This window comes from Salvelinus fontinalis, chromosome 29, assembly GCF_029448725.1.
Source record: "Salvelinus fontinalis isolate EN_2023a chromosome 29, ASM2944872v1, whole genome shotgun sequence".
NCBI classification, from domain to species: Eukaryota; Metazoa; Chordata; class Actinopteri; order Salmoniformes; family Salmonidae; genus Salvelinus; species Salvelinus fontinalis.
Genome location: NC_074693.1, coordinates 40,022,247 through 40,047,931, shown reverse-complemented (window position 1 = coordinate 40,047,931; position 25,685 = coordinate 40,022,247). Strand labels below are relative to the sequence as shown.

The 25,685-nt window shown below is 43.2% G+C and overlaps 1 protein-coding gene across 2 annotated transcripts in view; it reads right to left on the bottom strand.

The window, feature by feature from the left end:
- The window catches only part of rxfp1 (relaxin family peptide receptor 1), a 138,137-nt gene extending 112,698 nt beyond the window's left edge, over positions 1 to 25,439 (bottom strand). The window contains exons 1-3 of one of the 2 annotated variants that reach the window (XM_055889301.1): positions 25,238 to 25,439; positions 25,097 to 25,148; positions 9,684 to 9,830 (exon numbers count right to left, since the gene is read on the bottom strand). In XM_055889301.1, coding sequence (XP_055745276.1) covers positions 9,684 to 9,830; positions 25,097 to 25,148; positions 25,238 to 25,240 — 202 coding nt within the window. In that variant the 5' untranslated portion in view covers positions 25,241 to 25,439. Of the gene's footprint in view, positions 1 to 9,683; positions 9,831 to 25,096 lie in introns of both variants that reach the window. The other variant, XM_055889302.1, reaches the window with a different exon arrangement.
- Between the last annotated feature and the right edge of the window lie 246 nt (positions 25,440 to 25,685).

The window sequence follows — 25,685 nt, the reverse complement described above, 5'->3', positions numbered from 1 at the left end:
CCTCTGTCCCTCCACCGGTGGTTGCCTCTTCATGCTGCACTCTGGATCTCTTGTTTGAGGATGACGATGGGCCATCACCGCCTCCTCGCTTCAGCATTTCTAAAATGCTTCTTTGCATTGTAGCCTGCTGCCTGCTTTATTATATAAAATGTTAATAATAGCCTAATAGCCATTAGCATATTAACTAGCTAGCCCAGGTGAGCGAAGAAGCCGGCCACATGTCACTGCAACTGGACAGCCCTTTCTATTGGACAATACACATACAAATATGGTTTCATTACTGATATGAACTTAATGGGGAATTAAGATAGAAGGGTGGGACTGTTTTTTACCTTTGCTTTACTAGGCAAGTCAGTTAAGAAAATTCTTATTTACAATGACAACCTAGGAAGGGGGCAGAATGAGAGATTTTTACCTTGTCAGTTCAGGGATTTGATCTAGCAACCTTTCAGTTACTGGACCGACACTCTAACCACTAGGCTACCGGCCACCCATGATGGGAGGTCTGTTCAGCATGGCCCCTACAACCTCTTAGTGCGGAGTCTAAACAATGCCACATAGTCTACTAAACTATCAGGTTGCAATAAAGGGCTCTGTATACGAGCAAGTGGAGTTTGCCTGTACGTCTGTAAATATGTTTACTACAAGCTCGACATTAAGGTTAAAACTCCCATGCCCCTCATTCATGACCCAGCTAGCACATTTCGTTCTTTGGAAGTTGTGGGAATGTTTGTTTTTGGTTTCGCAATGGTTGGGAAAACGAGTCATACGCTTCGTGACTGGTAAAGTTTTGTTCTGAGAACAGAAGTGAAAATTGTCTGTTCTTGGAATGTTTACCTTTAGGTTTCACTGAGGTGGAGAACATTTTACTCTGGTTCCTTGAACGTTTTCCTGAGAAAACATGTGCCACAGCATCGCAGCAGGCTGCCACAGCCTTTTCTCCTAGCGTATTTACTTTACACAAAGTCGCCATAAATTCAAAGCACATGCACAATTGACACTGCCAGATTGCACACGAGACCAAAATGCATTTTACTGTTTTCATCAGAGCTGAAAATTCGATCCCGGTCTGACCCAAGCCCGGTGAGCTGAAGCCTGAGCCACGGCCTAGTCCGACATCACAGAAAAGTAATGATTTAAACTGTTGTTGAGAACAATGTGGCGGCAGCAGAGTGAGAAAAAAAATATGAATAAAGAAAAAACGCAAAGAGAGGAAAACTCATCTTAGTTATGATCAACTGAATGAAGAAAATATTGGAATAAAGTAGCCTAATGCAATTGAAGGCATGTATCAAATTGTTGCTTATATTGAAACTCCCAAAGTCATGTACAACTGTTAAAGCAACAGTTGTGTGTGGGCACCTAGATTATATTTACATCACCGTTTCGGTTGGGACAGCGCCATCACGCTCCTTTGGGATAAATCAAATCAATCAATGTCAGATCTTTGATTTCACAAAATCTCCGTTTGGATGTTTGGTAACAATTAGGCTGGGGAAATGTTAGCTAAGTTGAGGTGAGTGCGAATTGTCATCTTCACTCTAGTTTGCTCATATATTAGGTGACCAGACCATTTTGCTAGCATGTTATACAAGTGGATGTTGCTCATCACTCGCTTTGTAGCCGATCCTACTCCAAACAAAAATCCTGTGACTTGTCTGATAATCAATCAATGTGGTTTTGTTTAACTGAATCTGTCTGTGTTTGGTAATTGATCTCTGGATGGACATGAGGAAGTGGTAGCTCCCTTATTTGTTGGCTTGTCTATCACTGATCAGAAACATTTAGCATGCAATAATGTAGCCTAAATGTAGCCTAATATTATTTTTCTAATGACTCACGTAGTAGCCTTATATAGCCTTATATAAAGCTAAGGCTATTTTCCCATCCTCCCAATCCCACTGATACCCAAAATCCTGACTCCTGTCTTGCATGAAAATTCCTAACTTTATTCTGTAATCGAATAGGTTGCATTATAAAAGCACGTCTCGCCTATGCATGTCAAAGTACCGCGATAACATTTCACCCGCTTCTCTGTGCTGTGTTGTATTGCTGCCCATATGAGAGCGTCGGCAGAGAATCTGTGATCAACAAACGGTAGGAGAGTAGATATGGATATTTTTTAAACATAGTTGGTCCCCGATAAGATACCTTGATATTTAAACAATTTCCTCTCTTCACCTCCCCGTTATTCATGAGCTGATCCGCTATATATACACTGCTCAAAAAAATAGAGGGAACACTTAAACAACACAATGTAACTCCAAGTAAATCACACTTCTGTGAAATCAAACTGTCCACTTAGGAAGCAACACTAAGTGACAATACATTTTACATGCTGTTGTGCAAATGGAATAGACAAAAGGTGGAAATTATAGGCAATTAGTAAGACACCCCCAAAAAAGGAATGGTTCTGCAGGTGGTGACCACAGACCACTTCTCAGTTGCTATGCTTCCTGGCTGATGTTTTGGTCACTTTTGAATACTGGCGGTGCTCTCACTCTAGTGGTAGCATGAGACGGAGTCTACAACCCACACAAGTGGCTCAGGTAGTGCAGTTCATCCAGGATGGCACATCAATGCGAGCTGTGGCAAAAAGGTTTGCTGTGTCTGTCAGCGTAGTGTCCAGAGCATGGAGGCGCTACCAGGAGACAGGCCAGTACATCAGGAGACGTGGAGGAGGCCGTAGCAGGGCAACAACCCAGCAGCAGGACCGCTACCTCCGCCTTTGTGCAAGGAGGTGCACTGCCAGAGCCCTGCAAAAGGACCTCCAGCAGGCAACAAATGTGCATGTGTCAGCATATGGTCTCACAAGGGGTCTGAGGATCTCATCTCGGTACCTAATGGCAGCCAGGCTACCTCTGGCGAGCACATGGAGGGCTGTGCGGCCCCACAAAGAAATGCCACCCCACACCATGACTGACCCACCGCCAAACCGGTCATGCTGGAGGATGTTGCAGGCAGCAGAACGTTCTCCACGGCGTCTCCAGACTCTGTCACGTCTGTCACATGTGCTCAGTGTGAACCTGCTTTCATCTGTGAAGAGCACAGGGCGCCAGTGGCGAATTTGCCAATCTTGGTGTTCTCTGGCAAATGCCAAACGTCCTGCACGGTGTTGGGCTGTAAGCACAACCCCCACCTGTGGACGTCGGGCCCTCATACCACCCTCATGGAGTCTGTTTCTGACCGTTTGAGCAGACACATGCACATTTGTGGCCTGCTGGAGGTCATTTTGCAGGGCTCTGGCAGTGCTCCTCCTTGCACAAAGGCGGAGGTAGCGGTCCTGCTGCTGGGTTGTTGCCCTCCTACGGCCCCCTCCACGTCTCCTGATGTACTGGCCTGTCTCCTGGTAGCGCCTCCATGCTCTGGACACTACGCTGACAGACACAGCAAACCTTCTTGCCACAGCTCGCATTGATGTGCCATCCTGGATGAGCTGCACTACCTGAGCCACTTGTGTGGGTTGTAGACTCCGTCTCATGCTACCACTAGAGTGAAAGCACCGCCAGCATTCAAAAGTGACCAAAACATCAGCCAGGAAGCATAGGAACTGAGAGGTGGTCTGTGGTCACCACCTGCAGAACCACTCCTTTATTGGGGGTGTCTTGCTAATTGCCTATAATTTCCACCTGTTGTCTATTCCATTTGCACAACAGCATGTGAAATTTATTGTCAATCAGTGTTGCTTCCTAAGTGGACAGTTTGATTTCACAGAAGTGTGATTTACTTGGAGTTACATTGTGTTGTTTAAGTGTTCCCTTTATTTTTTTGAGCAGTGTATAATTATCAACTCAATTTAGCCGAATGGGAGATATTCTGTCATTTGTTGGAGGTTATCTAGCAAGTTTAGCAACTTTGGCCATTCGACTTTGGTTTGACTGCCGTTACAAAGTGTGCGTTATTCGACAACACTGTGGCCTACTCTGTCCAGAGAGCCTAGACAGGCCGACTGCTGAAATGCACGGAATTCATTGAGGAAAATGATAGCACTCTGAATTCATGAATCGCCTGTTTCTCAATTGACAACGTCATTGGCGATCAAAGTTACTCTACCATTACTAAATATCAGTTTCACTTGCTGTGAAATCTTTACATAGTGGCGCAGCAAAGACGTCAAAGCGGTGCAGCCACAATCTTATTTTGGGAGAACCCCAGCATAGTGACCATATCTTGGTTTTAAATGCTTTAAATGAGCGCTTCCGATTTTTGTGTTATTTTCCAGGACTCTCGGGATAAATTAATTATTCCCGGTATTCAAACATGGTTGATTTTCATCAAAGATACTGGTCGGTTACACACAAACACACACACACAGAGCACTGATTACATTATCAATAGTGGTTATGATTAGCATGGTGGAACCAAACTGATCGCTGCATTCGCCATTATATTTCACTTCAGATATCATGACACAGTGAGTGAAAAAAGTATTTGATCCCCTGCTGATTTTGTATGTTTGCCCACTGACAAAGAAATGATCAGTCTATAATTTTAATGGTAGGTTTATTTGAACAGCGAGAGACAGAATAACAACAAAAAAATCCAGAAAAACACGTCAAAAATGTTATAAATTGATTTGCATGTTAATGAGGGAAATAAGTATTCGACCCCCTCTCAATCAGAAAGATTTCTGACTCCCAGGTGTCTTTTATACAGGTAACGAGCTGAGATTAGGAGCACACTCTTAAAGGGAGCGCTCCCAATCTCAGCTTGTTACCTGTATAAAAGACACCTGTCCACAGAAGCAATCAATCAATCAGATTCCAAACTCTCCACCATGGCCAAGACCAAAGAGCTCTCCAAGTGATATAGAATGGTAAACATAGTGATCAGGCTGGTTCCACCAGGCTACGTAGGTTAAGGTGAATTGCGACACAACGCGAAACTGTTTTTGTCAAGTATCACCAACCTAATTCAAGTATTCCCCCTGTTCCATTTATAGGAATGCTCACAGCGAGATCATGTTTGTTTGATCCTGAGGGTCCCCTTGCTGGTCTTCTCTATGTTGCATGTTTGGCTGCAAACTGGACTATCTCTCGAACAACTGAAACAGGCAATCCTTATAAACAATGCACTTCTTCATCTTCTGAGGTGGTGTTAACTGGGAGGGCCTGTGACAGGGTGATACAACAGACAGCCAAGTGGTAAATTGCATTTTGTTATGAAGAAAAAGCTTGTGATTTTTAACCTAACCATAACCTAATCCACACTGCTAACATTATGCCTAACCCTAACCTTAAATTAAGACAAAAAAGCACATTTTTGTTTTCATGAATTTTGACAATATAGCCAATTTGGATTTTGTGGCTGTGGTAACTAGTGGAAACCCCTAATTCTATACTTTACAGATGTAGATTGACTGTAGTTCCAGATTGGATTAGATTCAGGCTGGTAATGCCGTTACGGTTTGTTGCTCATAGTGCACTGTATTAGTCAGACTCAGACAGTAGTTAGCTACCACCATAGCTGCATCCATTATTTAGTTTTGCCCTAATCAATACAAAATACACTTGTGTGAGCTACGAACTAATTTACAAATCCGACTTGTAGGCTAACACTAGCTAGCTAGCTGCTGTTAGCTAGCCTGCCTCACTAACATTTTCAAATGATAACGTTACATAACCAGAAGTATATAGACGATATACAATAAACTAAAACATTAGCTAGCCTGACTCGCTAGCTAACATTAGCTACGGCCTCGCTTTATCAAGAGATGGCTACCTACAAAACCAGCAATTAAGTTATCTAAAGTTGTTAGCTAAGTTAGCCAGAGAGTCAATTATATTCCAGTATCTCTGGTTATACTCACCACCACCGGTCGTTGCACACCAAGCTAGTGTTACTGGTGCAGACTTGGGGGCCAACAAACTCCAAGCACCTATTCCGACCGCATACTAGGATCCTTCGGCAGGGTATGCAAACCATAGAACTTTGGCTGTGGAGGCATGGTCAATCCGTATAGGGCCCATGATCCTTTGAACATATTTGGGGGCGATGAAACAATGGAGCCCCATTCAATGAAGGGATGCGAAGTGGGAGGATTTGCAGAAGGAGGCATGATTTGTTGACATAATTGTAATCCAAACCTGACCTTCATTTACAAAAACTCAGTTTTAGACAAGACTGACTTCATGACCAAATTTATCCTATTTACACTTTGTAGTAAATTTTCACACGACTAAATGTTTCTGACTCATATCGCTACCACAAAGTTTAGTAGGGTTAGGGTTACTGTACTCTAATGTACTGTACTGAACTATGTTGTTCTCTACTTTTCTTTACTGTACATTACTGTACCGTACTGTACTCTGCTGTGCTCTACTGTGCTGTACTGTAATCTCCGGTGCTCTACTGTACTATAATGTACTGTACCATACTGTACTGTCCAAAGTTATGAAACATAGCTGTCTATGATTGGTTCAGATTTTGTCCAGTCTGTACTTCATCAATCGGAACCATTCATAGACGCCTATGTTTCAGCCACATCAAGGCCAGCCCGGACCAGACCAAATCTGAACCAATTATAGACGTCTAGATTTGGTCAATATATAGGCTGGTTGGGACCGGACATCTGTGGAGGTTAAAATGAAGGCTGGCCCAGACCAGGTCAAATCAAGGCTGGACCGGATTCAATCGGAAACCTACAGTACCAGTCAAAAGTTTGCACACACCTACTCATTCATTTGTACTATTTTCTACATTGTAGATAAATAATGAAGACATCAAAACTATGAAATAGCCCATATGGAATCATAGCAACCAACAATGTGTTAAATAAATCCAAATATATTTCATATTTGAGTTTCTTCAAAGTAGCCACCCTTTGCCTTGATGACAGCATCGCACACTCTTTTAACCAGGCAAAACAAAATCTGCCAAAATATCACCAAAATGTCTCCTATGAGAGAACGGAACATAGTCAGCCATGTTTACACAAACATCCGCGACGTGTACAGAGCCACCCCCAACCCCCATTTCAGCCAATCAGATCACGTCTCCCTGTTACTACTCCCCGCCTACAAGCAGAAACTCAAGGGGGAGCCACCAACGGAGAGAATAGTGAAATGCTGGACGCAGCGAGCTGATTCAATACTCCAGGACTATTTTGAGAATACGGATTGAAATATGTTCAAGGACTCATCTACCCACGATTCATCCACAACATAACATTGAGGCATAGACATCATCAGTCACAAGTCTCATCAAAACATTTGTTGATGATATTGTACCCACAGAAAAAAAACGGACATACCCCAACCAAACACCCTGGATGAACTGAGAAATCCGTGCCATGTCGAGAGCCCAAACTGCAGAATTCAACATCAGGAGAGCAAACCCTGATGACAGGGTTGCGCGCTCCGGATGCCATTAGGGATGCAAAGAGACAATATAGACTCAAACTGGAATCATAATACAACAGCTCAGAAACATGACACATGTGGCAAGGACTACAGGCCATTATGAACTACAGAGGCGTATCCAGCTGTGTGATACCCTCCTCCCTCACAGATGGGCTCAACACATTCCATGTTCGCTTTGAGGCGGCCAACACCGAGCCATCCCACTGCTCTCCAAGGCTGACTCTGACCAATATTCTCAAGAGAGTGAATAGTCACAATGCTGCCGGCACTAGATGGCATCCCTGGCTGTGTCCTCAGGGCATGTGCCAATAAGCTGGCAGGCATCAACATGTCCCTATCCCAGGCTGTAGTCCCCACATGCTACAACCACCATCGGTCCAGTGCCGAAGGACACCAAGGTGACATGCTTAAATGACTATCGCCCCATTGTAATCACCGTCAAGTTCAAGTTTTGTTTTATCACATGCACAAGTACAGTGAAATGCTTAAATACGTTTACCTTCGCAAAAGTGCAGTATCTGATATCAAAAAGTATAACTAATAAGAAAAATATATATATTCGTTTTAAATCACGAGAAATAAGAAATAAGAGAGGAAGCTTTATACTGGGTCAGTGCAGTACCAAAATGACAATGTGCAGGGATACTGGAGTATTGAGGTAGATATGTACATATAGGCAGAGATTAGGAGAAAGTGACTGGTAGAAGGATACAAAATAATAATAATTAACATTTTTTTTTTTACATTTTAGTCATTTAGCAGACGCTCTTATCCAGAGCGACTTACAGTAGAGATAATAATAATAGTAGTAAACAGTATGGCAGCAGCCAGGTGATAGAAGCTGTTTAAGAGTCTATTGGTCTGAGCCATGATGCACCAGTACCACCTGCCGGACGGGAACATGGAGAACAGTTCATGTCTCGGGTGGATGTAAAAAAAAATAAATAATGTTTGGGCCGCTTTTTCAACATGAAGTGCTTCGAGAGGCTGGTTATGGCCAACGTTAGTCAAGACCCACTTCAAGGCCAGCATGCCAGACCCACTGGACCCACTCCAATTCACCTACCATTCCAGCAGATCCATGGAAGATGCCATTTCCATCGCTATCCACATGGCTTTATCACACCTGGACAAGAGTAACACCTATGTAAGAATGTTGTTCATTGACTAAAGGTCAACATTCAACACCATTGTTCCCTCCAAGCTTGTCACCAAGCTCAGGGCCCTGGGTCTCCAAACCACCCTCACCCTCTGCAACTGGATCCTGGACTTCCTGACAGGCAGGACACATGCTGTGAGGATTGGCAACAGTACCTCCCCTACTCTGACTCTCAACACAGGGGCCCCCGAGGGATGTGTCCTCAGCCCACTGCTGTACTCCCTGTTCATGACTGTGTGTGAAGCATGACACAAAACCCATCATCAAGTTTGCAGGTGACACCACGGTGGTAGGCCTGATCACTGACAACAACAAGTCAGCCTAAAGGGAGGAAGTCAGAGACCTGGCAATGTGGTGCCAAAACAACAGCCAATCTCAATGTCAGCAAAATGAAGGAGTTGATTGTTGACTTCAGGAAGCAGGGAGGAGGACATGCCCTGATTTACATCGACGGGACTGCGGTGGAAAGAGTCAACAGTTTCAGGTTCCTTGGACATCACCACACATGGACTGACAACACCACTGCCCTGGTCAAGAGTGTCCTGACCGGCTGCATCATGGCCTGGTATGGAAACTGCTCCGTTCATAACCACAAGGCCCTTCAGAGAGTGGTGAAGACTGCCCAGTGCATCGCTGGAGACATCATCAAGGACCCCGATCCCCCCAGCCACGGACTATTCACTCCGTTACTGTCTGCATTTTAGAGTAGAATGTCCTTTTAAAAAAATCAACAGAACTGACCTTCTGTGCACTGACAATCTAATTATTAGCTGTCCAATGATTTATTCTGCCTACTATTTGAACATACTGTATAATAAAACAGTTGATTAAAAAAAAGAACTGACTTTTTCACAGTGCTACAAAAAATGTATCCTAGTGGGGCATGTTCCCGGCACAGTCAGAATCCTTGTGAACATAATAAATTAGCAAGTAAATCAGGGGTGTCAAACTCAATTCCTGGAGGGCTGTGTGTCCACTGGTTTTTGCTATTTCCTTTTAATTTGTGACCAATTAAGACCTAGACAACCAGGTTAGGGTAGTTCCTAACGAATCAATTAATCAACTATATAGGAGGAGTAAAAACGGCAGACACTCGTCCCTCCAGGACTGGAGTTTGACACGTGCAATAACTAAATATATAAATGAATATACTGACGACTCACCACAGTTCTCCTCGTCCGCTTCATTTCCACAGTCATCGACACCGTTGCAGTGCATGAGCTGGGGCAGGCACATGCTCAGGTTGCCACAAGGAAAATATCCTAGGGGGCAGTTCGTCTTCTCCTCTGAGACGTTGAACGAAGTTCCTGCTGAGAATTCAAGAGCCGTGTTTCAATATCAAAGTTGGTGTCTCTCGATGAGGGTGAACGCATACTACACTGAACAAAAATATAAACACAACATGTTAAGTATTGGTCCCATGTTTTATGAGCTGAAATAAAAATCTCAGGGATTTTCCATACTTATTTCTTTCAAACTTCGTGAACAAATTTGTTTACATCCCTGTTAGTGAGCATTTCTCCTTTGCCAAGATAATCCATCCACCTGACAGGTATGGAATATCAAGAAGCTGATTGCACAGCATGATCATTACACAGATTGTGCTGGGGACAATGCCACAGATGTCTAAAGTTTTGAGGGAGCCTGCAATTGGCACGCTGACTGCATGAATGTCCAACAGAGCTGTTGCTAGAGAATTTAATGTTCATTTCTCTATGATCATTTTTAGAGAAATTGGCAGTACGTCCAACCAGCCTCACAACCGCAGACCACATTTAACCACTCCAGCTCAGGACCTTCACATCTGGCTTCTTCACCTGCGGGATCGTCTGAGGGGGAGATGTGTGTGTGTGTGTGTGGGGGGGGGGGGGGGGGGGGGGGGGAGTGTTGAAGAGTATCTATGTCTGTAATAAAGCACTTTTGTGGGGAAAAAATAATTCTGATTGGCTGGGACTGGCTCCCCAGTGGGTGGGCTCGGGTGCCAAGTGGGTGGGCCTCAAACTAAATGGGTGCGCTTTCACATACAAAGGCCACCCACTGCCTACATGTTCCTGACATATACCTACATATCATACTGTAGTCGGTTATCTGTTTCTGAAGCACACAGGTCTGACTGCTTACGGGCTTGAACCTTAGTTTCCATCCCAATTTCCACAAAATAATCCAAAAACCAACGCTGCTGACTGGTTGAGTGCCTCGATTATGGAATATTAATCCATATTAAAATACTTTATCCATTGGTTAGAACAGAAATGTGTCTTCTACCTTTCCCAACACCCCCACACACACACACACACTGAGGCACAGGGTCAGCTGTGGTAAAGCACCCCCGGATGGAGAGTAATTGTGGGGGGTTAAGTGCCTTGGTCAAGGGCACATGGGACAGAGACCAGCAGCTGCCAGTTCAGTTCCATTACCATGTTTTGTGTGGACCGGGGCTGCTGGTCTGTCTCTAACCTCTAGGCCTGTGGTCATCAACTAGATTCTTGCCTGGGACCATTTGTTTCTTGAGGGGATGGTCATGGGGCTGGAAGATAATTACAAATATTTTTTAGACTACTAAGTGACTACAAGAATTAATCCCAAACAGATAAAATATTGACTAAAACAATAATTTCTTATCTTGCTGTAACGGTTTTCTTCCAGGGGTGAAGGAGAGGACCAAAGTGCAGCACGGCTAGTGTTAAACATGTTTAATAAAGAACAAGTTAAACACTACAAACAATAGAAAATAACAAATGTGCAAAAACCGACACAGACCTATCTGGTGCAGACAATCACAGAGACAGGAAACAAACACCCACAAAATCCCAACACAAAACAAGCCTCCTATATATGATTCTCAATCAGAGACAACGATTACCATCTGCCTCTGATTGAGAACCCACACTAGGCTGACATAGAAACAGACAAACTAGACACACAACATAGAATTCCCACCCAGCTCACGTCCTGACCAACTAAACACATACAAAACAACAGAAAACAGGTCAGGAACGTGACACTTGCTTAAATATGTATACGATCACATATCACTCTTTGGTACAGATTTCCAAAATTAAAATCACTTGGAGATGAGCACTTTTATTTCCACGACTGATCAAAACTCATTTTCTCATGTCTATCTCTTGACCCTGGTTAGCAATATGTTTTGAACATCGAATCACAAAAAAAAAGTTGCAGCGTCGAGTCACAATACATATAGAATCGAGAGAATTGCAATACATATGGTATCGGCACCTAAGTATCGTGATAATATTGTATCGTGTGGTCCCTGGGAATTCCTAGCCCTAGTTGACACATGGTCATCATGGTTTACTGACTAGATAACAATACAAAATAGGACATCTTTCCCAGTTTCCTCGATGTCATCATGAAAAGACATCTTTACCTGGTTATCCAATGCCTCTCCAATCAGAAAATGAAAATGACACTGAGATCATGAGCCTGAAGACTACATGAACCCTAAAGCCGGGTGTATATCAGCTGATAGTGACAACGCCATACTTATTGTAAAGATGAACATGGTTAAGGGCCACGGTAAGTCATTTGCAAACCTAAGGACCTAAGCGCTTTAACAAACCTCAGCCATACACTTAATCACAAAAGTGACACGAGTGAGGGACCTAGAATCACAATCGCTCTAAAGAATTCCCCGCTCAATCACGCAGGGTCTGATGTTGTGTAACACAGTATCAGGAGATGGATTCCAACCATCCATCTGAGCTTATGCACAAGCTCACTAAGGAAAACCAGTCTACCGACTGTAAACTATAGCCACTAAGATACCGAGAAGAACTGCAGATCCTTGGATCTGCTGATCTTAGACGAGATACTGAGGAATGTAAACATCTTATCATATTTACTTTTGTTTTTCGCAGTCTGTGCAGGCTCAGTTTCGCATAGTATCACCTTGGAAGTTCAGATGGGGACAGTAATGGTTGGAATAGTAACTGACTGTAGGACTCACATGTAGCTATTATCAGAACTCCTGCAGAACTAAGTGTTTCTTGCAGTAAAATTATAAACCAAATATACTTTTTGTCTCGGAAGCAGGAGTGAAAAAAATATACATTCATTTAATCTTAAGAAAATGCGAATGTGCACTTGCAATAAAAAGTTCTGTGTAGCCTAAAATAGACAAAAATTCAAGCAACATAAAGTCTGACAGTTTTTGACTTTTAACCACATAAAATATGCATCCAAAATTAATTGAAATACTATCAGAAACGTGGTGGATCGTTTTCACAGTTTTTCATTTCCTTAAAACCGATCAACAAAACTGATTAGGAAATTTAGCACCGGAAAACTGAAAGTTTTTAAGCCTCAATTAGATGTTTTTCTGCTTATACATTCCAACATTTGGTAGGCTATTTGTTAGTCAACTTGTCATACAATTAGATAAAAGCAGCTTCTCTTCTGTCATCACTTGATGCTCTAGAACAGGGATTCCCAGACTGTGCTAATTTGGTAAAATGGTTGTCTCAGGCAGTTATTGACAGGATGAATTAGCATCAGCGGCCAAAGTGAAAAAATGCAATTACTGGTAGCAGTTCCGTGGTACTTGGTCAACCCCTTGCCAATGGCTGTTCTGATGAATGCTCGTTCCACATCCCAACGTTTCCAGGGATTAATGGAGCATTAATACTGGGTAGCATTAGCAAGGCTAACTGCTTGGTATCCAATGGAGAGGCCAATCTACTGTATTTGTGTGTACTTCGACAAATAGGTATTCCCCATCCTTACAGCTGGATAGAAGCTTTAGATAAGATGGAATCATCTCACTGGCAAACCCACTATCCACCATCCCATACTTTACATTGAAGGTACACAGTGGGGTAACGTTGTGTTTAGAGACACCACTTCCCAATGTGTGCTTTCCCTAGAGGCGTGGGAACATTGGGAAGAGCCAATGGCAGTCTTGGCAAATTTCTATTCTGCTGTGGTCAAATGCTGTAAGCAGGAAATTGCCCAGCTATAAAGGATGATGTCATATTGCTTTAGTTTATAAATAGCTTAAAGGATACGTTTTTATTACATCTAAATCTCTACTTTTGATGTAAATGGCATGTTTTAGAAGGATCCAGACACCTTTTTGTGATATCGTTTACCCCAAACAGCAAATCACTTTCTCATACTTGTTCAGCGGTATGGTGGCACTGGAAAAACATGAACACAAGCTCCAAAAACACCCAAGTACGTCCTTTTAGAAATGGCAAAGCTCTCAATATAGCGTTGCAGGTCTTAGGATGTTGTACACACAAAATTGTGTCATTCCAAACTTTATACGCAATGTTATATGTGTACAACATTGATTGACGTGCATCATTATACAGAGTGCTTTGCCGTTTAGAAAAGAATTGAGATTTGGTTGTACTTTTTTTTTTTTTTTTTTTACTTCTCCTTTAGTGTTGACATAGTTCACCTTTAAGCTAATGAGCACAGCTTGTGAAATCCAGCTACTGTACATCTCTCATGATAACCAAAGGGCATGAATAAAGGTTCTTATTTTTCCTGATATACTGTGTTATATTATACCAAGTGGTTGACAATGTAACACTGATAAGACATCAGTGAAACACTTTCTCATTTTGCCCTTTCACAGTGGTGTTACACCATTCAGTTCAGTTTTATTCTTCAGACCAACGGAGCACTTAACCTTCTTAGATTGTCACTGGTATAAAATGTAGGGATTATCTTTCGAAACTCATCTCTCATCTTCTCGAAGACAGAACACCTTTCCTGAAGACCTTAAAAAATGATCTGCATGCCTCGCTGGTGCCGAACTTTCCTATTTTGCCACCAAAGGTGATCAGATGTAGAGATGAGATACATCAATTATCTTTCAGAAGTCATTGCTCATCCTAATAAGAGCTGTTTGTGTGTTTCCTTAACACACCTTGAAACCATCTCTCTTGTGTAACAGCTTTCAAAAGAGATTTGCAATGCTATTTATCTAACATCTGTTCCCACCGTAGCAGGTGATGCAGTGAACGGCCTACGCCAATGTTGTAAAGCCACACAATCATGTCAGTTAAATTGCATGGTTGCACGTGGGCCATGTCATCAACTACAACCTCAAAAGACTCACTCCAGTCTATTCATACTGGCTGACCATCCCGGATAATTGCATTTGACCTCAGCGCATTAAAAGTCCTCTTCACCAGGGATGAAGGTAAACGCCAGTCAAGATAGAATTGTTAACATTGACAACCTTTTTCCAACATTTTCCCTCCTCATATACAGTAGTTGCTCTGAAAAGTTGAAGGGAAAGAGCAATCAATCTGTGTCTCTTACTAGGGTCAAAAGGGAGATCCACATATTGTTTCCATTTCAAGTACGGGTAATTGACATACAATATCCACCGCATTTACAGAGCCATGTCATTACAGATGCAGTAGATTCCAGATACAGTATATCATAGAAGCCAAGTTCTATTTGTACATGTCATGGGATGCATTTGCTACAATGTTCCCTTTTTAGTTGGTGGCTGACTATTTGATAGCATTTGGCGTTTAATCCTCTCTGACATCTGCAATCCGCAATCCGCATTCGATATTAATCACATAAATACCACATAATCAGGAAGTCTACCTTCACTTGCCCCTTCTACCCCCTATGGTGTCCAAATTAGGACAGCTTCCCAACTAACTAAAGTCCTAGTCCACTCCAAAAGTTTGTCAGGCATTTTCCAATATGTAAAGTGGTCTGATGATGAGATGAGTCCACCTTCCTTGCCATCTGTTGCAATGAAGTTCCAGATCAACCCCAAATGAATGGGAAAGCTGACGCATGGTGACATTTGATAACGTTTGAGGAAAGAAGAAACATCTGACAGACTGATTTTGGAAGGAAGCAGCACTTTAAATTAGTTCGCATGGGACACTTTAAAAGACATTTGCCTTTCATGTAGCCTGTGTGCTCAATTACTTTTTCATGCCGTTGGATTCTAGCTTGAAATATACTTATTCATGTTACAATACTAGAACTTATTGATTACTTTACATGTATGAGGAATGTATATATTGGGGACAGTGAAGGGTGGATAGAAGCTTGATGTAGGGAAATGAAGAATGTTAATATTCTGTTTGAACATGTTATTTTGTTCCTAAGGAGGCAGGAGGGAGGCAAAGGGCAACCGGCTGGTTTCAGTTTCTGATAACGCAGGCCAGCTGCGGAACTAGGGAGAAGCGAGGAATTCAAGTCAACAGTTGAAGTGAGAAGAAACCTCTGGAAGGGGGGCCGGAGGGGCCCAACCCAATGACCCAGTCCTATCTCACATGGATACACTTCCATGCCCACGGAGGTTCTAGCATCAGGCAGGGCCATGACTACACCAGTGAGAGGAACCAATTACGTTCCTGCCTAGCAACAGAGATCTATTGGCTGTCTAGATGTGTAAGGAGTTGACCCTGCCTCGTAGGAGGTTATAAATACATGTGCTTGTGTGAAGGGCCAGAGCACAAGGTTCCTCTGCGGCTCAGTGCTGGAAAGGGTCCACATTGACAGATGGACTGAGAAACGTATCAACGTCAGTGTTAGTCAACATCAGTAGACCAAAACAACTTTCATTTACATGGATTTTGTACATAAATCAAGAGATATTTTTTGTCTTTGCAGCTGTATGACCCAGTGGGTGAATAAACTTAGTTTGAGCTTTTCCTAGTCGTCCGTTTGAGGTTCTACTCTGTTTGTTCAGAACCTAACAATGGCAAATAAATCTGAATCAATACAAAAAAACAGCTCTTGATCTGTGTACAAAAATCCATGCACATCAAAGTTATTTCGGTCTACTGATGTTGACTAACACTGATGTTGATCAGTTTCTCAGTCCATCTGTCAATGTGGACCCTTTCCAGCACTGAGCCGCAGAGCAACCTTGTGCTCTGGCTCAAACATTTTCTTGGATGTGTCTTACAATATGTATAATGCTAATACAGCATGTCGAATTATTGATTTTACTAATCCATATTTGTTTGATATCTGAAAGTGGGGGACAATGTTATTTAAGCATGACTCTCGGGGGCCAACATCTTTGCCTCGCCAATTTGAGTGAAGCACAGTGCAAGACTAAAACGTTTTAAATGTGATGCATGAGCAACAATATGTATCTCTATGGTAGGAGCATCATGAAGGAGATGATTTCTATATCATTGACTCTCTACTGACGGTCATTCCACATCACTATAATGAGGTGAACAGTTATTTAAAAAGGTCACATGACCTCAATACTCCCTTTCAAACAAATTGTGGGAAAATACAGTACATTATTTATATGACTGAGACCCGTGGGAATATCTCCAAAGTTCATAAACAGAACCACAGCAACCGCAATATCTGAATGCGAAACATCAGCAGCCAGCAGTCATTAAGGCAATACAAATTCCCTTTGCCCCCATATCTATATGCAGGGGGGATAGCAAATCAACATCTGCACAGTGTGTGTTGTTTAACTTTACTTGATTTAAATAGATGATACGTATTTTAAAAGGTTACTTGATTTAACTAGGTTATGATATGTATTTTCAAAGAGTTATACTGAAGCAATGTTCTCTTTCACTTTACGTACTCACTGCTCAGTATGCCTGTCCATAATAGTTGGATAATAGAGCACCACAACTCCCACCAATTCATGGTAGCAAATTTTGTCACATGTGCCAAATACAACAGGTGTAGACCTTACAGACTGAAATGCTTACTCACAAGCCCTTAACCAACAATGTGGTTTTAAAAAGTGTTTAAAGTCAAAAATAGATAAGTCAATTAAAAATAAATAAAAGTAACATATAATTAAAGAGCAGCAATAAAATAACAATAGCGAGGCTATACAGGGGGTGCTGGTACAGAGTCAATGTTCGGGGACACCGGTTAGTCGAGGTAATTGAGGTAATATGTACATGTAGGTAGAGTTAAAGTGACTATGCATAGATAATAAACAGAGAGTAGCAGCAGCGTACAAGAGGGGGTGGGGGCAATGCAAATAGTCTTGGTAGACATTTGATTAGCTGTTCAGGAGTCTTATGGCTTGGGGGTAGAAGCTGTTACCTGTTAAAAAGCCTTTTGAACCTAGGCTTGGCGCTCCGGTATCGCTTGCCGTGTGGCAGCACCAGGCGGTTCCGGCTACGGAGAGCGTGACCACACAGTCATCCGGAACAGCTGATGCTCTCATGCATGTTTCAGTGTTACTTGCCTCGAAGCGAGCATAGAAGTAAATTAGCTTGTCTGGTAGGCTCGTGTCACTGGGAAGCTCGCGGCTGTTCCCTTTGTAGTCTGTAATAGTTTGCAAGCCCTTCCACATTCGACGAGCGTCGGAACCGGTGTAGTATGATTAAATCTTAGTCCTGTATTGACACTTTGCCTGTTTGATGGTTCGTCTGAGGGCATAATAGATTTTCTTATAAGCTTCCGAGTTAGAGTTCTGCTCTTTGAAAGCGGCAGCTCTACCCTTTAGCTCAATACGGATGTTGCCTGTAATCCATGGCTTCTGGTTGGGGTATGTACACACAGTCACTGTGGGGATGATGTAATTGATGCACTTATTGATGAAGCCAGTGACTGACGTGGTGTACTTCTCAATGCCATCAGAAGAACCCCAGAACATATTCCAGTCTGTGCTAGCAAAATAGTCCTGTAGCTTAGCATCTGCTTCATCTGACCACTTTTTTATTGACCGAGTCACTGGTGCTTCCTGCTTTGGTTTTTGCTTGTAAGCAGGAGGATAGAATTATGGTCAGATTTGCCAAATGGAGGGCAAGGGAGAGTGTTGTACTTGTCTCTGTGTGTGGAGTAAAGTTTTTTGGAGTAGAGGTTTTTTCTCTCTGGTTGCACATTTAACAACCTGGTAGAAAGTAGGTGAAACTGATTTAATTTTCCCCGGCCACCAGGAGCCCCGCCTCTGGATGAGCATTTTCCTGTTTGCTTATGGCCTTATACAGCTCATTGAGTGCGGTCCTAGTGCCAGCATCGGTTTGTGGTGGTAAATAGACAGCTACGAAGAATGTAGATGAAATCTTTCTTGGTAAATAGTGTGGTCTACAGCTTATCATGAGATACTCTACCTCAGGTGAGCAAAACCTTGAGACTTCTTTAGATTTCGTGCAGCAGCTGTTGTTTACAAATATACACAGACCGTCACCCCTTGTCTTACCGGAGACAGCTGTTCTATCCTGCCAAAAAAAGCGTAAAACCAGCAGCTGTATGTTAGGGCTACACTGATCACTTGTGCTTGGCTACAAAATGTATAGGTGTCCCCATAGGCATAATACTTAAATAGAGGAAATGTGAATATAATCATTATTTTAGCGATGCACGGTAGACGTCCCTCCTAATATAAAGGACCCCCCATCCAGTTGATGTGAGCTGCTTTACAGCACACTTGCATTAATATGTGTTTATGGATGAGACAGGAATTTATTTATTTATTTAATTTAAACTTTATTTAACTAAGCAAGTCAGTTATGAACAAATTCTTCTTTACAATGACGGCTACCCAGGCCAAACCCTAACCCGGATGACGCTTGGCCAATTGTGCGTCGCCCTATGGGATTCCCTGCTTTCAAATTGGTTGCCTAAATTGGTTTCATTTGTCACGATTGTCTTTTGGAGAGAGTGAGGACCAACATGCAGCAAGTGGAAAATACATCTTCTTTTTATTTTGAAGAAGGAAAAACGAAACAAAACACTTACAAACTAACAAAACAACAAACGACCGTGAAGCTACAAAACGAAAGTGCACACACAAGCTACTAACGTTTAGACATAGACAATTCCCCACAAACAGCTAAAGCCTATGGTTACCTTAAATATGGCTCCCAATCAGAGACAACAGAAACCAGCTGTCTCTAATTGGGAACCCATTCAGGCAACCATAGACTTTCCTAGACAACTACACACATAGACACAGCTAGACAACTATACTAAACATAAACCCAACTACTCTAAATAAACCCCCTAAACCTTACAATCACCCTGGACACTACAAAACCCACATAAATACCCATGTCACACCCTGACCTAACTAAAATAATAAAGAAAACAAAGAATACTAAGGCCAGGGCGTGACATAGCCCCCCCCTTAAGGTGCGAACTCCGGGCGCACCAGCACAAAGTCTAGGGGAGGGTCTGGGTGGGCATCTGACCACGGTGGTGGCTCAGGCTCAGGGCGAGGTCCCCACCCCACCATAGTCAATCCCAGCTTATATCTCCCCCTACAAATGACCACCCTCATATTACCCCCACTTAATCTTTTGGGTAACATCGACACAAGGGGCAGCACCGGGATAGAGGAATAGCTCAGGACAGAGGGATAGCTCAGGACAGAGGGATAGCTCAGGATAGAGAGGTAGCTCAGGATAGAGAGGTAGCTCAGGATAGAGGGGCAACTCCGGACTGAAAGGCAGCTCCGGACAGAGAGACAGCTCTGGACTGAGGGGCAGTTCTGGATAAATAGCCGCTCTGGGCTGAGGGACAGCTCATGGCTGGCTGACGGCTCTGGACGCTCATGGCTGGCTGACGGCTCTGGACGCTCATGGCTGGCTGACGGCTCTGGACGCTCATGGCTCACTGACGGCTCTGGCAGATCCTGTCTGGTTGGCGGCTCTGGCAGATCCTGTCTGGTTGGCGGCTCTGGCAGATCCTGTCTGGTTGGCGGCTCTGGCAGATCCTGTCTGGTTGGCGGCTCTGGCAGATCCTGACTGACGAATGGCTCTAGCGGCTCCTGACTGACTAACGGCTCTGACGGCTCTGGACAGACGGGCGGCTCTACTGGCTCGGGACAGACGGATGGCTCAGACGGCGCTGGGGAGACGGATGGCTCAGACGGCGCTGGGGAGACGGATGGCTCAGACGGCGCTGGGGAGACGGATGGCTCAGACGGCGCTGGGGAGACGGATGGCTCAGACGGCGCTGGGGAGACGGATTGCTCAGATGGCGCTGAGGAGACGGATGGCTCAGACTGATCCTGTCTGGCGGAAGGCTTTAGCGGCTCCTGTCTGGCGGAAGGCTCTAGCGGCTCCTGTCTGGCGGAAGGCTCTGTAGGCTCATGGCAGACGGGCGGCTTTGCAGGCTCATGGCAGACGGGCGGCTTTGAAGGCTCAATACAGACGGGCAGTTCAGTCACCGTTGGGCGGACGGCAGACTCTGGCCGGCTGAGACGCACTGTAGGCCTGGTGCGTGGTGCCGGAACTGGAGGTACCGGGCTAAGGACACGCACCTTCAGGCTAGTGCGGGGAACAACAACAGGGCACACTGAGTTCTCAAAGCGCACTATATGCCTGGTGCGTGGTACCGGACTGAGGGCACGCACCTCAGGACGAGTGCGGGGAGAAATAACAGTGTGTACAGGACTCAGGAGACGCACAGGTGGCTTAGTGCGTGGTGCCGGAACTGGAGGCACTGGGCTGGAGACACGCACCATAGGGAGAGTGCGTGGAGGAGGAACAGGGCTCTGAAAACGCACTGGAAGCCTGGTGCGTGGTGTAGGCACTGGTGGAACTGGACTGGGGCGGGAAGGTGGCGCCGGAAATACCGGACCGTGCAAGCGTATTGGCTCCCTTGAGCATTGAGCCTGCCCAACCTTACCTGGTTGAATGCTCCCCGTCACCCGACCAGTGCGGGGAGGTGGAATAACCCGCACCGGGCTATGTAGGCGAACCGGGGACACCATGCGTAAGGCTGGTGCCATGTAAACCGGCCCGAGGAGACTCACTGGTGGCCAGATATGTAGGGCCGGCTTCATGACATCCGGCTCAATACTCAATCTAGCCCTGCCAGTGCGGGGAGGTGGAATAACCCGCACCGGGCTATGCACACATACAGGAGACACCGCGCTCTACTGCGTAACACGGTGTCTGCCCGTACTCTCGCTCTCCACGGTAAGTACAGGGAGTAGGCGCAGGTTTCCTACCTGACTTCGCCACTCTCCCTTTAAGCCTCCCCCCAAGAAATTTTTGGGGTTTTCTCACAGGCTTCCTACCGCTTCTTCGTGCTGCCTCCATACGCCGGTATCCCTCCTCGCACTGCGCCAGAGAATCCCAGGCGGGCTCCGGCACTCTCCCTGGGTTGATCGCCCACCTGTCGATCTCCTCCCACGTAGTGTAGCCCAGATCATTTTCCTGCCTCCGAGCTAGCTCCTCATATCGCCGCCTCTCTGCTTTCGCTGCCTCCAGCTCAGCTTTGGGGCGGTTATATTCTCCTGGTTCTTCCCGGTCCAGAATTTCCTCCCATGTCCATAAATCCTTGCGCTGCTCCTGTTGCCGCTTTTCACGCTGCTTGATCCCGCATTGGTGGGGAATTCTGTCATGATCGTGTGGAGGAGAGACGGACCAAAACGCAGCGCGTGGAAAATAAGCCATCTTCTTTTTATTTTGAAGAAGGCAAAACGAAACAAAACACTTACAAACTAACAAATCAACAAACGACCGTGAAGCTATAAACGTAGTGCACACACACACAGGCTCCAAACGTTCAACATAGACAATTCCCCACAAACAGCTAAAGCCTATGGTTACCTTAAATATGGCTCCCAATCAGAGACAACAGAAACCAGCTGTCTCTAATTGGGAACCCATTCAGGCAACCATAGACTTTCCTAGACAACTACACACAACATAGACACAGCTAGACAACTATACTAAACATAAACCCAACTACTCTAAATAAACCCCCTAAACCTTACAATCACCCTGGACACTACAAAACCCACATAAATACCCATGTCACAACCTGACCTAACTAAAATAATAAAGAAAACAAAGAATGCTAAGGCCAGGGCGTGACATCATTAAATAGGCGTAGGCACTATATTTTTTTTGTATTGCACATTTAATTAAACTGACGCATATATACACTAGCATACGAATGGTGGATTAATAGCCCAGCCTAAGAATTAACTCCTTATTTACGCATTTCTGTCTTCACTGTTCCACTCTTGCGCAATTCATGCATCTCCTCTGGCATCTCAACTGGCCTCTCTCTCTGCATCCTCTCTCTATTCCTCTTATAGCTCTTGAACCGTTGTCTAGCCCAATACGTGTTCCAGAAATTGCCATTTTTATCAATAAAAAACATATACAATTGAGGATAGAAGCACCTTGCTCTTGCTTGCTGGATATAAAATAGGCTACAGTGTTCACACAGTGAACTGGCAGGGACGTTTGAATGGTGAGAGTTTTCTTGTTGTGATGTGATCATGTTGGCTGGTGGTAAAAAATGCAATATAGAAGCCCATCTTGTATGGCAGAAGAAGATGATTCGTTCAGAAAATCTAATATGTAATCTAATAAGTAATCCAATAAGTAATCTAATAAGGATCTGGTGAGATTTTGTCTGTTTTTCCTTATATGCCTATGGTATGCCTGTGGTATACAGTATGTGTTAATGTATATGCCTTATATGACATACACAATTGAATACATGCTTGTGGCGCATTTACTACAACGATATGGTCTGAAATATTTGAGGAGGGAAAAAAAATACAGTATATAATATTATGAGAAACATTTATGTTTTGAGAATGTAACCTCTACAAAATAAATGGTTTCCTTATAGGTTTTACATTGTTTTTTATAAGTCAACATATAAAACAACATGACAATTATTAGGGATGGGACTCGCTAGTATCGTGTCAAGGAAACAAAGCACAAAGCGGATTTTACTTCTTTAGGAAAACAGCCCTAATGTTGGAAACAAACATCATTATGTTGTCCTCCAGAGTCACAGTTACTTATTTTCCAAGTTAAAGCACACAACATACAGCAGGTTTTTAACGGACCAAAGAGGTCTGGAGGGCTGCATTCCTGTAGTACTGAGAGATTAAATGCATTGTTTCGGTTATATAATAACTAATTGACCAACATTTACTTGAATCCTATTTATTTAGTTCTGGGTTTTTGTAAGCCAAACATGCCATTTCTCTAGAGAGAAATCCAATCATTCACCAGATAAATGAAGTCAAGATCTATATTGGGACGCTGGGCTGAATGGAGTTGTAATTTTCATTAAGCAAATATTCAACCTAGTTCAGTGCAGAAACGTGGTAATTAACTACAGTGACCATATTCTATTGAGCCTGTTATTTTCCGGCTGGGAAACAGATGGATAGACTTTTAGCCTGCTATGTTAGGTTAGATACACACAGACTGCATATGATACCACGTAAGAGAGGAAGGTACACAGCACAACGATGAGAGAGGGATAGAGAGTTTATGAAAGTATGCCTTCTCTACTTTGAAGAACTAGAAAAATGATTTTGTCAGACAGCGCTGCAGTATACTTAGGCAGGCTAGCCTAGTTAAGTATGATGTTTAAGTACAGTATGAGGAGAACCAAAATAACCTTATATGGTTGTCTGGCTGGCTGTTACTGCCTGAGCAGAGATGAGATGATGACTTTAAGGAATACAAAATTATAAGGTCGTCATATAAAACTAAATACTGAAATGTAATAGTACTTTCCTATTTTTCTATGTGAATCTTAGAGAGAAAATGTAGTATTTTCAATGTTTTGGCATTGCATTTAAAAAGCTTTAATCATTTTAATGTCATTATTTCATAATGGGTTTAATGTTTTTTTTTAAATCTTCGAAACCGAAAACCGTGATTATTTTTTAAATAATCTAAACCGAAACCGAACCCACATCAAAAAGCACTTTTCATGCTACGGTGGGGAGTAGGGGTCAGACAGACAACTTTGGGCTAAAAATATTTTTTATGATCCTTCAGATTATTTCGAAACGGTCGTCTTTCTGCTTTGTATGCTAGCCTACCTATTATATTAAAAGCACATCTTTGTCACATTATTTACATACACTCATTACACTGCCTAGAAATAAATATTGATCACCTATAATTGTTTCCTTCTGAAAATCATCCCAATCTCTAGCTGAAAATGTTTGTAGTCCAGACCTACTCTCTGTTATGAAGCTACATATATGTATTTTTTCATTTGAGGCTTATTTATTATTATTTTCAAGTGCTTTGAGATTCTTTCTGTACTGAAAAGCGCTATAGAAGCTGAATATATTATTATAAATATTGTTGTTATGAGACTGAGAAAGTGTTGTAGTTTTAAAGCTAATTTCCTGTCATTCTAAAAAAAAAAAAACATTCATGGTTTATGACATGTTCATATGCTATCTGGGGTTTGGGGTTTCACAAAACTCGTGGGGGTGTGTACTAAGCCAGTGGTCTGTAGTCTGGATTGGTCCATATGCACAGCAAGGAAATCATATACCATAACAAATGAATTTTCCTGAGTTTTCTCATTTCGTCTTTCAATGTCATAATAGGGCATTTACAAGTAATTTCATCTGTCAAGTGTCCCACAGTATTTCCGATGGCAAGGCTACGGTAAATGATGCATTTAGCTGCGTCTATTGCAATATAGGTTGCACTTATTTTATGTCTAAGACATTGGATCTAAGCAAACTTCCAGAAAGCCTATCAAAAATAAATGCAAACAATGTCAGAATTGAAGGGGAAAACAGAGACTATACTGTCCTAAACCATAGTATCAATCAATATTGATACATTTCACATTTAACCAACTTATGTGCAACATATAATTAGAATAAACATACCTGTCATTCCATACATGAGGATCCAAGCGACATAAGCTTGCATGATATTTAACTGTAACAGCAAACACGAGAAAACAGAAGTTTTAGTTTTCTTGCAAGCCCCCCAATGCGTAAAAACTGTAGACCAAGAACTGCAGTTACCATGATGGGCTAGGCTACTTGGTAGTTGAGAAATAATGTCAATCAAGATGAGGTTGGTAAGCAAGGTAAGTGGCGTGTCTTGTGCCAGCAGGAGAGAAAACGATTCGCAACTGCTCCAGAGAATCAATTGCCATCAACTGGAGCGCTGAAATCTCCACTGCTACTCTGGGGCGAGTGCGAACCGTTTGTCATCGACAGAGGAAGAGGGAGACAGGGGAGAGCGAGAGAGAGACATGCATAGATATATATATATATACAGAGAGAGAGCGAGAGAGAGAGAGGAAGATTACAGGCTGTGGCCATACTGTTTGTGTCCGCAGGTAAAACGATGAAAATAGTTTCCATAAATACATTTTTACCACAGCAGTGAAGCATGTTTGATGTAAAAAATTCCTTGTTAAGGGTAGACTCAGCGATATGATGTAGGTGTAAAAAGTAAACAGCATAG